Source organism: Myxocyprinus asiaticus, chromosome 9, assembly GCF_019703515.2.
Source record: "Myxocyprinus asiaticus isolate MX2 ecotype Aquarium Trade chromosome 9, UBuf_Myxa_2, whole genome shotgun sequence".
NCBI classification, from domain to species: domain Eukaryota; kingdom Metazoa; phylum Chordata; class Actinopteri; order Cypriniformes; family Catostomidae; genus Myxocyprinus; species Myxocyprinus asiaticus.
In genome coordinates this window covers 27,877,897-27,890,110 of record NC_059352.1, presented here as the reverse complement: position 1 = coordinate 27,890,110, position 12,214 = coordinate 27,877,897, and the positions used below count along the sequence as shown (strand labels likewise).

Here is a 12,214-nt window from a genome sequence, read left to right as displayed (position 1 = left end):
AATTTGTTTTTAGTTTATTTGTTATTTTTTAATTGTGAAAAATGATTTAAAATAAATAAATTAACAACATGGTTTGGTGGCTCAGGGGCCCCAAGCATCCACTTATACCGCTTATAGCCAGAAACGACCCTGTCTATTGTTATTCTCCTAAAAGGGTTGAATGCTAATTTTATAATACGTTACCATAAATGTTATAGTACAAATTTAAACTGACGTCTGTTGAACTTATAGAACTTTTAAGGCCAATTCACATTGCCCCAGTACATACCAACATTCTAGAGTTGGCTGTTTAGGCCACATCCACACTAATCCATTACTAACATGCTAATTTCATTTTAAAAACTCAGTTTTCAGTTTCCTAACATCATTGTTTTCCAAAATATGCTGTAATGAAGAGCATTTTCGTAACGCTTCAAATGAAAATGCATTGTGGATGACGTGGCCTTTGAATATTGGTATAGGCTTCATAACTGTCATTGCCACACTGCCCCAACAAACACTAACAGTGTTAAATGTGCTGTAAGCGATATTAGCAGTTCTGGAATTTCCACAAGGTGAGCTGTTGGATTAGCAATGCCCCCTCTTTCCAAAACACTGTGCTCCAAAGATACCAAATGAGCCTTATTGAGACAGACACCGAATAGAAGCTGTTGTCAAAAACAACAGCATAATAGCGCCCTCAACTGTTATGAACAGCGTGGCATAAAAATGCCAGTAAGCCTTAAAGCAGTGGTTCAAAGTGTGCCCCGTAGGGTGCGGCGGAGGTACTGAGCAGGGGGCGTTCTCAAATCACTTCACACATATTCAACAAAATTAGTGGCAATACACGCAAGACCCAATGTGCGCGACCCAATGTCTTCTCCTCTACCTTTTCTCCTGCCTTATTTAAACTTTCGCCAGGCACTGCGGCGCTTCCAGCTTTCCACAGCCCAAAGCGTTTTGTCAGTGTGCACTCTCAGTTGCGCTTATGTAAACAAAGATCTTGCGCGCACCACATTCAAATGGGGGAAAAGATGAATTGATACTTACATTTCGGTCTGTTCCTCACACAACACTATCGAATGGCTTCAGAAGAATTTAAATATAAGGAACGAGTGTTATGAATAACTTTTCTGAGATGGGTGTAAGTGCCCGCAAAGCAAATTTCTGATGGGGAGATGTGCAGGAGCGGTAGATCGTCTGGCAGAGGGAGTGTTCTGTGACCGCTATTGGCCCTTCAATAACATCTAATGTGTGGAGAAAGGAAGTTGGTGGACCTTTTGGTGTGAGCTCAGGCATGTACCCAGGGACACCACGTGACGGCTTTGGTCTCAGGTCCATGGTTATTTCAGTGGTTATTAAGAGTTTTTCAATATTATTAATCATTGGTTAATTATTGTCCAGAGGTCCACTTCCGAAACAGCGCGAAAATGGCACTGTCACGTGGTAGGCTACTTGTCACTTTTCTCAGCACTGGCCAGGATGAGCCAATCGAAGTAATTTATTATTACTGGAAGTTTACTGGAGATTAAGGCTGTGTCTCGTTTGGAAGGATGCGGCCTCCGTAGGTCGCATTTGTCAGCCGCATACGTCATCGAGGCTGTCTCGTTTCAGAAAAGCGAGTAGGACACTTCGAATACAACTTTCGAATGCGACCTTCTTTCATGGGAATTCGGAGGATGCATGAGGTGTATCCTTCGTTGGCACTCACAACCCACAATTCTTTGTAGACCTCTCTACCTGCAGGCTTTTGCGGGTGGGAGCGGGACAGAATATTACATATTTTTTGCGGGAGTGGGACAGAATTTCATGGGAGCGGGTCTGAAAAATCCATTCTGCACAGACCTCTACTTTATAATATAATTTAGGTCCTGCAGTGCGATTTTGGGGAGCTGATGTGGAGGAAGATATCTGATAAGAAGGAGTGCCTGTGGTACATTAACAGCATCCACATGGTCACTGCTAGAGACACCACCAGGCTTCTTTATGGGCACTAAAAATTATTTTATTTAAAACCGTGTTTCCCAAATTTTTGATTGGGTGGGCAAGACTCAAATTTGGGTGGGCTCAGCCCACCCCTGCCCATGCCTACATTCCAACAGGCAATTAGAATCATCATGGCGTCACCCAGTGGTTGCTCAGGAAAACTGTGGATAGATACTGCTGAGGCAGATTTCCATTCACAGGAATGAATTCTTGCAGTTATTAGTTTTTATTAAAAATATCTATCCAGTGTAAAATGTCTCCAGCAGTTTGTCCTGCAGCAATATAAACTGTTATTCTTTTGTTCTATGCATTGAATGTATATTGGCATAATTAAAATGTTTAATGTATTTATGTAACATAAAGCATGCATAAAATAACAGAAAAATGTTGTCATTTTGACAAATCCTTTTTTAATGAATTGTAACTTTTCATTTAGTTTTCGTAGTATTTTTAAATAAAACTTAAAAATGACACTTAAAACGATTACTTTATTAGCTTTAAATCGGCACTTCCATCCAGGGCTCTGATGCCGTTTGAAATGGCCGAATTCTTGCATGACGTTCATTCTTCTGTTGTAAATAAGAAATGATTATGAATTCTGGCATGAACTCGCTGACGTCACACTTCGCGTCAGCTGCTGGCAGGAAGCGCTTTTTAAAAGTTAATTTATTTTTTACACAAACTTATCGATTTGCTTCAGAAGACATTCATGGATCGACTGGAGTCGCATGGATTACTTTTATGCTGCCTAAATGGGACTTTTGGACCTTCAAAGTGCTGGCACCCATGTACTTCTATTATAAGGATTTGACAGAGCTCTGTCTGCTTCTAAAAATCATCATTTGTGTTCTGCTGAAGAAAGACAGTCATACACATCTGGGATAGCATCAAGTGAATAATGAGAGAATTTTCATTTTTGGGTGAACTATTCTTTTAACAATTCGCTGCATACTAAGAAAACGTTCAAAATGATTGAAAGGCAGAAAGCGTCAGATCCACTGGGTCAACTTTCCCCAGATTTTTCGGTTTATTTTGCTAGTGATGATTCCGGAAAAAAACCTAGCTTAGTGCTTCAGAGCTAATATTGTGCTAATCAAATCATGGTTATTTATGCACTGGATATACACCATTATGAATTATATGTAATTTTGTACCTGAATCAATTTTCTGTGGCACAACAATCAGTAAACCTAAAATGTAAAAAAAAAATAAAAAATAAAAAATAAAAAAATAAAAAAAATAAAAAAATTTTTTTTTACTCTGGCCAGCAAAAAACACTTTAAAAAGATACTTCCCTCTTTTCCTATGTACTTCTCTTCTTCACAGTCAGATAGAAATGAATACTTCCTACTAGATCGCATAAAATATGTACAGTTGCCTAGATTCACTACCCACAGTACATAAACATGCATGCACATGGTACATATATTCGAATGAAAATTTGTTTTCAAAGTTCTAAAGTAAACCTTATAAAGTACATCCGGTACATAAAATGTGCACATTCACGAGTGCGAGCAAACAGTTTTACATGTATGACTACTGTAACTACATTCAGAACTCCACACTCTTAAGATGGCACAATGGAGGGAAAAAACAACTCATAATAATAGCATAACACACCTACGTAAAATGGGCAAATATGTGAAATGATAAGTAACTGGGATAGGATCGCGCAAATTCAAACATGCGTAATAGCCTACATTTTACCCAGATAGAAGTAGATTAGAAATTAGATGTTTTTTGTTTGTTTTTTAGAATATGCTTCCATCTGCTGGTAAGAGAGGGGAATTACATCTCTTGCGTGTTAGCAAGCAGAATGTGCGTAGAATAGTGCATGTTTCTTGAATAAATGTAATTATATTAAAACACAATAAAAAACAACATGTTACTTTTATCTATAAGATTCTTTTGTTCATCGATTTCTTAGTGTTTAGAGTTGCAGGGGAAACATTCCGAGATGCATACAGATGACGGAAATCTTTTCTCCAATGGGGCCGTCTCGTCTTCATTCCTCTAGCCAATAGAAACACTATGCGAATAGTTCTGGCAGCGTTTGATGACGTTTGTTATCTGAAGCGCAAAACCGCGTGAAAATGGTAGGTGTTGTTTTTTTGTTTTTTACCTCCCGGCAATATATCATGGTTTCCCCAAAAGCCACATAACTCCTTTAGCAACATTGCATTGGTTAGTGTTCACCGTTGTTGGTGAGTAAATAATAATGACCGCAGCTTTATCTCGTGAAGCCTACTAACAGTTCAGCTAACTCTGGTTAGCCCAAAAAACATATGTAATCTCGAACAAATTATTATTATTTTAACTGATGTTCCTATTGAAATAACTCTAACACCAAACACTCCTAACCATTTTATGTGATAGAAAAGCGGTTCATAATGCAGAGAGACAGACAGTAACCTGCTATTTGTTGGCTTCTCTCAATGTGTCTGGCGTTCATGTTAAACTTTACAACGTATTTTACACGGCACTATTTAATATCGTTTAATAATAATTCGTCAGTGTTGTCATATCAGGCTATATTTTGAATCTAACACATGCACATCATATTTAATTCCTTAGCTATTCTACTCGTTCTTCAAGTCTTTGGTAGGCAAAGATGTTGTGGTGGAGCTCAAGAATGACTTGAGGTGAGTACTTTTCACTTTCCATTACATATCATATATATTTTCAAATACTGTTACTGCATATGGCTGGTAGTCTACTGTATTTGGTAACTCATTACATTTTGGTTTTCAACTTTGCAGCATATGTGGAACATTACACTCAGTAGATCAGGTATGGCAGCAGACTCCATTCATCCTTTTTTTTTTTTTTTTTTTTTTTTTTTTTAATTGTATTTGTTTTTACATAGCACAAGGAATTAAATATAAAACAAAGGGTTTTGTTTTTAAAATTAAACGTGCTCCTCCTTTACAGTATCTGAACATCAAACTGACAGATATCAGTGTCACAGATCCAGAGAAATATCCCCACATGGTGAGTATTACTCAGCTTGGTTACACCTGTAATTGTTTTTATGCATATATAGCATATTTGACTCAAATCTGTGTATTTAATATAAGCAATGAAGTAAAATCTGATGCTTACAAAACCAATACCAAACCACTTCCATATGTGGTTGGTAATCAGATTAAAATCAGACTTTTTGGAATGTGTGTCTGTCTGAATGATCAGATCAGATTTCAAGTACTTTCTTTTATCCTTCACAATGTGTATATATCATTATACAAAGTGTGCAATACAGAGCACAACAGTACCCACCCACTTTTTCAGCCATCTAGGTTCTGGAAGTATTTTTCCCATAGACTTTTCAAAAGAGTTGCAGCCATGAACTAATCCAATCAGCTCCGAGGTAAATCACAACATCAATAACTTTGTTTTGAGGCAAAAAAGTATTTGAAAACTGGACAAAAAGACAAAGGTACAAGACTGTGTACTTACCGTCTTTAATGAGGACACGGACTACAATCTCATGAAGCATTTTGAGTGATGTCATTGAATAAAAAAATGATGGGAATATATAAAACTGTTGATTTTAGGTTGTTGATTATAAGTATAGAAACAATGTATTTTTAGTTTATTACGAAATATTCCGATATGTAAAAATAGGTAAGAAGTTTAAGAGTGAAGAGACTCGATTACGTCATTCACACTGCATCATGGGAATGGGCGGTCGCTCCGAGGCACATTTCACATGCTTGGTTTGCTGCGGTTCTCTAATTGGTGAAGCTTTCTCTGCTGGATAATGTAGTTATTTACAATGAAGTTGATATAACGCAGATGGATTGCTTCAATGGAAGCATATACCATCGATAAACAACCTCGGAGCTCAGAGTAGGTCTGTCTTTAAATGTTTATAAGTTATTGTTGAAAGTCAATTAGTATATGGAAAAAATTAATGGGATTTTTTTCTTCTGGAACCAGAGTGTAGTGTCTGGAGTGTAGCTGTGTCTGCATACACTAATTTTCACTTGTTCCTTTCTCAAGTAGCAAACTGTGTTCAATATGACATTCACTATGTAGTGAATGAGTGAACAAATCAGTGGTTTTGGACACAGATGCACAAATGTGAGAAATGTTCATGTCGTTTATGTTCTCTCATGGTGCCTTCACGTGCTATCAGAATTATTGTAAATACGAGTTTCCCACTCGGAAGTTGCACATGAACGACCCCTCAAGTCGTAATTATGACTGGGAAACTCTGAGATAATTTTGATACCCGAGTTTCCCAGATGGGAGGAGTAGGAAACATTCAACCTGGCGGAGGAGAATAGCGAATGACAGGTTTTATTAATTTTTCTAAATACAGCTAATTGTTAGTGCTTGCCATTTTGGTCACATTCATTTATGTATATCAGCAACCATTTGATGCATGTTATACATTTTACACCGTGAAAATAGCTGGTATTTGCCCAGAGTTCCATTATCGTCAGAAAGCTAACTATTATGGTGTCAAAATAAAATTTCCTTAAGAAATATGTATAAATAAACCTGCCATTGTCCATGTTTCCTATTCTTTCTGACAACAAAGCACTTGAACGCGACATACTCATAATTACCACTGCAATAGTGGGAAGTAGGATAATTCCAATAGCACATGAAGGCAGCATCATTTGCCGCCTGAGATTAGCACCATAGAATGAGGTTGTGATAGACTTGAGCAGTGACTTTTTGCACTTCCTGCTATGTATGAGAGAGTCTATTGGCAACGTGTTGGTGAATGCATCATTACTGAGCAACCAATGTAGATATAAACTCAGCAAAAAAAGAAATGTCCCTTTTTCAGGACACTGTATTTTAAAGATCATTTTGTAAAAATCCAAATAACTTTACAGATCTTTATTTGTAAAGGGTTTAAACAATGTTTTCCATGCTTGTTCAATGAACCATAAACAATTAATGAACATGCACCTGTGGAATGGTCGTTAAGAAACTAACAGCTTACAGATGGTAGGCAATTAAGGTCACAGTTATAAAAACTAGGACACAAAAGAGACCTTTCTACTGACTCTGAAAAGCACCAAAAGAAAGATGCCCAGGGTCCCTGCTCATCTGCGTGAACGTGCCTTGGTCATGCTGCATGGAGGCGTGATGACCGCAGATGTGGCCAGGGCAATAAATTGCAATGTCAGTACTGTGAGACACCTAAGACAGTGCTACTGGGAGACAGGAAGGACAGCTGATCGTCTTCGCAGTGGCAGACCACGTGTAACAACATCTGCACAGGATTGGTACATCCGAATATCACACCTGTGGGACAGGTACAGGATGGCAACAACAACTGCCCGAGTTACACCGGGAACGCACAATCCCTCCATCAGTGCTCAGACTGTCCGCAATTGGCTGAGAGGGGCTGGACTGAGGGCTTGTAGGCCTGTTGTAAGGCAGGTCCTTACCAGACATCACCAGCAACAACATCGCCTATGGGGACAAATCCACCTTCGCTAGACCAGACAGGAGTGGCAAAAAGTGCTCTTCACTGACGAGTCGTGGTTTTGTCTCACCGGGGTGATGGTCGGACTCGCGTTTATCGTTGAAGGAATGAGCATTACACCGAGGCCTGTACTCTGGAGCGGGATCGATTTGAAGGTGGGAGGTCCGTCATGGTCTGGGGCGGTGTGTCACAGCATCATCGGACTGAGCTTGTTGTCATTGCAGGCAGTCTCAACGCTGTGCGTTACAGGGAAGACATCCTCCTCCCTCATGTGGTGCCCTTCCTGCAGGCTCATCCTGACATGACCCTCTAGCATGACAATGCCACCAGCCATACTGCTCATTCTGTGAGTGATTTCCTGCAAGACAGGAATGTCAGTGTTCTGCCTTGGCCAGTGAACAGCCCGGATCTCAATCCCATTGAGCACGTCTGGGACCTGTTGGATCGGAGGGTGAGGGCTAGGGCCATTCCCTCCCAGAAATGTCCGGGAACTTGCAAGTGCCTTGGTGGAAGAGTGGGGTAACATCTCACAGCAAGAACTGGCAAATCTGGTGCAGTCCACGAGGAGGAGATGCACTGCAGTACTTAATGCAGGTGGTGGCCACACCAGATACTGACTGTTAATTTTGACCCCCCCCCCCCTTAGTCTTAGTTGTTGAATCTTTATGTTCATACAAATATTTACACATGTTAAGTTTACTGAAGATAAAAGCAGTTGAAAGTGAGAGGACGTTTCTTTTTTTGCTGAGTTTAGAAGATGTTGACTACACTGTCTGAACAAATGGATTACATTTTATCACTTGCAAAATTTTAGTTCTAAAGATCGGATTTTAAAAAACGATTTTGTGTGCAGTATAAAGAAAGCCAAAAGTTCCAGATTTGTTTTCTGAGCACAGAACCTCTTATGAATGGGTCAAGCATGAGCTTGTGTAATGAGCTTGTTGACCAAGTGCTATGCCAACAGATCCACTTAACAGACCCATTAGACAAACACATTACATTTTCTAGCTGTGAGTGGGAAAACAATGTATAATTTAAGGTCAATGCAATCAGCTTTAATATTGCTTTGTTGTTTGTTTGTTTTTTCTTCAGTTGTCAGTGAAAAACTGCTTCATACGTGGGTCAGTGGTGCGGTATGTTCAGCTTCCAGCAGATGAGGTGGACACACAGCTGTTACAGGACGCTGCACGCAAAGAAGCTATGCAACAGAAGCAATGATGTGTCCGTACTGGGAATAGTTTTCTTTTTTTGTTCACAGTTCTTTTTGTTGAAATGTTCAAAAGTCATCTGTGGTGCATTGTAGATTAAAAAATATTTTTCTTACCTGAAATTATATGTAAAGTTTGTAACCTGTAATTTTTTTATTTGTTATTATTATTTTTTTTTTTTATCTCTTTTGTCTCTTTGAGGCATACGCCCAGTAATGAGAGGCTGTGAATTTTTTTTGTTGTATGCTTTTAATGATTGTTTTGAAAGGGTCTGCGCTCCACTAAACTGACTAGGTTGTATTTTAGTTAAGTTCTACAGACCTACAGAAATAAAGGAATAAAAATGTTTTCTACCATTGTCTCTATGATGGAAAAGACTCTGTTTCAGTTCAGTTGTTTCAGTTCAATACCACACAAATTTATTTGGACTCGTTTCTCCTAAAAGAAGAAGAAGAAAAAAAAAAAGAGCAAAAATCGTTGTTACAGTGATGCACATTACATTGGGGCATGGGGCCAATTTTTGGAGAGTTTGAACAGAAATTTGAAACTTATAATTTTATATAAGCACTTACATGAATTATTCTGTTAAAACTCATATTATTTGAGCTATAAAGCTGTTTAAATTGTCATTTTCACAGTTGCTTTAGGGTTTGTTGATATTACATCGTCATGGCCCTGAAGTTGTAAAATTAGATATAACTTTACACAGAAAGTGTAGTAAGTGATTTTATACTAAAATCATGTTAATGTGCATATTGTTTACATTCTGTGGCAATACTTTTGAAAGTATTTTAACATTTACCGATTGGCCCCATTCACTTCCATTGTAAGTGCCTCACTGTAACCCAAATGAGGAATGAGTTGAAATACATTTTTGTGGTAATCATCATTATGCCACAAATGCTGTTGATTGAGTCTGAATTTTGTTTATTTTCGTTTCCATTCACCCATCATTATCACTGCCTAACTTGTACACAATATCAGTAAGAAATGTTCTACCTAAAAACAGGACAAGTAAAATATATATATATTGTTTTAATGAAATGACAACAATACATGAAAAACACTACTACTGTTATGTGCACTCTTTTACAGAGTCTCCATCCAGTATCCAATTAGCCCGCCAATTAACCATTAAATTTGTGTTGATTTGGCTAAGCAAGGATCGACCACAAAAATCAATTTGCAATCAGCGTTTGGTTTGTTGAGCGCTGTCCGTTCCTGGATCTACTGACAGACTCACGAGTTATTTTAAATTTGGCAGTTGAACTGAATTGAGTTTCACAAGAATGGTAGTTCTGCGTTTTGTCTTTTGATCCTATTGTCTATTGGTGTGTTTCAAAACCTAGTGTGCTGGCTACCTAGACAGCATTTGCGCATGGTTAGCTCGCTCTGAGACTGAACGCGTCTTTGATGCCCACAAAAGCTATCTAGGTAGGCAGTTCACTAGGTTGAGACCCAGCCTATATAATGAATGGGGTAAGGCAGAGCTGATCAGTTGCCATTAAAACTGTATTCCTTATTTACTGTTTAATTTTTCTTTTGGATACTGAAACCTTGAGGTCATATACGCAAGCACTAGGGTCATTTTACTGATCTCACAAATTGTGGACTATTGATTTCTCACACACTGGCAAAGAATAACAAGTTTAAAAGGTGTTTGTGTATTAGGAGCAATATTTGAACGAAAGCTTCGACACAGACGAGTGTTCTGACCTGCACAAGAGCAAAGTGAGTTTAGGAAAGGGTTTGACATTTTCTACTACAGGCCATTACTTTAAAATACAGTTTAGCTGTGCTCGGTATTTTTATACAATATATGCAAGTTTAAACATATTATTTGACTGATTGCAAAGTTTAGGAGCTTTCATAAACTATTAACCTTGATATTGTTTACATTATTTAGGTGGAACATTGTCGTACTGCTATAAACTCCGTACTCAACGAGTTATTTGAAGAAAAGGTAGGATTAATACGTTTTTTTTATTTTTCTTAATTTTTTGTTTTGTTAGAATTTTGTAAAAAAAAAAAAATTATATATAATTTTTTTATTTTTATTTTTAAGATTTCAACTCAGCAGGCACATCACTGGATACTTGGCCCAGAGGACCTCGATGAAACTCTTGTTTACGATTTTGAGGCAGAAGCGGATTGAGCTGTGCTTCAGAATGACTGCACATTCTGTGTCTTGCTGCAGTTGAACTTGCAGTTTATATAAGAGGTTTACGTTGTAAATAAACTTTATATTAACTTAGATCTTTACGTTCTGTGCGTTAACATGCAAACTTTGCGTAGGCCATGTTGACTGATCTTCCTACTAGACTAGAGGTGTGTGAGGTTGGGATAAGACCCTGGACCTGTTTCGGGTGCATGCAATGAAAAAGTAATTGCCCTCTGCATTTCGGTCATCAGTGGTGTGTGCATAAATAGGCAAGTTGGTATTCTTATCATATTTTTTTCCAAGCATATTTTTCCAATTCCAAACATATCAATCTGAATAGTTACAAAGCAGAATTACTTAAGTGCTATTTAATTCTCATTGAGGTTGGGTGTTGCTTAAAGCAGTTAACATCGTGTTTTCGGATGTGCATAATTATTAGGCGGCTTACTACAGGTAAAAGGGGCCAAAAAACAAAAGATCTAACTGACACAAAGTGCAAAATAATGAGGAGCCTATCAGAAGGATACAGCACTCTTGAAATTTTCATCCTATTGAGGCGTGACCACAAGACAATAAAAGACTTGTAAAAAGCTGTAAAAATGTGGTGAGAAGAATAAGCGCAAATGAACTAAAATAGATAAAAATTTGAAACCACCAGAAACCCTTTAGCTTCCAGTGCCAATTTCTAGAGCTGTAACGTATTGAGTCTCCAAAAGTACAAGGTGCCTGTTCTCAGAGTCTTTGCTAAGGGGAGGAAGGCTGAAATTCATCCTTGACTTTATAAGAATCACAAGCTGAAGCATCAAGATTGGGCCAGGAAATACCAGAAGACTTTGTTTTTTTGTTTGTTTTTTTTTTTTTTTTAAATGGTTTTATGGACAGATGTGATGGCTCTTGACGGACCAGACGGGTGGAAACATAGCTGGATCCCTAATGCCCACATTAAATGGGTTCGGGTCAGGTGCCAGCAGGGTAGGAAAGAGGTAATGATGTGGGTTTCTACCATTAATGATGAGCTTGTTGGACCTTTATGGGTTGTAGATGGACAGTAAAATCAACTCTAAAAAGCTACAGCCAGTTTCTGGAAGACACTTTCTTCGAACATTGGTTCAAGAAGAATTCAACAGTATTCAAGACGACCGTGATCTTCATGTAAGATTGGGCTCCTTAACATTTGTCTCTAAGTACTCCAATGATTGGCTAGCCAGAAAAGGCTTCAAAGGTAACTGAATAATGACTGGCCCCATTCCTCACTCGAACTTAACCCAACTGAGAACTTGTGAGCCCTTTTAAAACGTTAGATTTACAGTGAGGGAAAACAATGCACATCTTTGAATGATATCTGGGAGGCTGTGGTGGCTGCTAGAGCTGTGTAGGTCCATATAATGCAAGTGAATGTTTACCAGACCTTTGAAGCTCCAAAAAAGATAT

At 38.3% G+C, this 12,214-nt stretch overlaps 1 protein-coding gene and 1 long non-coding RNA gene across 2 annotated transcripts; both read left to right on the top strand.

The window, feature by feature from the left end:
• The first annotated feature begins 4,004 nt into the window (after positions 1-4,004).
• LOC127446160 (U6 snRNA-associated Sm-like protein LSm2) lies at positions 4,005-8,987 on the top strand. The gene is made up of 5 exons (XM_051706858.1): positions 4,005-4,061; positions 4,540-4,607; positions 4,725-4,755; positions 4,897-4,956; positions 8,507-8,987. The coding sequence occupies exons 1-5, from the start codon at positions 4,059-4,061 to the stop codon at positions 8,630-8,632; spliced, it is 288 nt and encodes a 95-aa protein (XP_051562818.1). The 5' UTR covers positions 4,005-4,058; the 3' UTR covers positions 8,633-8,987.
• Positions 8,988-9,241: 254 nt separating this feature from the next.
• Positions 9,242-12,202, top strand: LOC127446174 (uncharacterized). The gene is made up of 3 exons (XR_007898159.1): positions 9,242-10,353; positions 10,529-10,585; positions 10,688-12,202. It is a non-coding gene; the product is annotated as an uncharacterized LOC127446174 (long non-coding RNA).
• Positions 12,203-12,214: the final 12 nt, after the last annotated feature.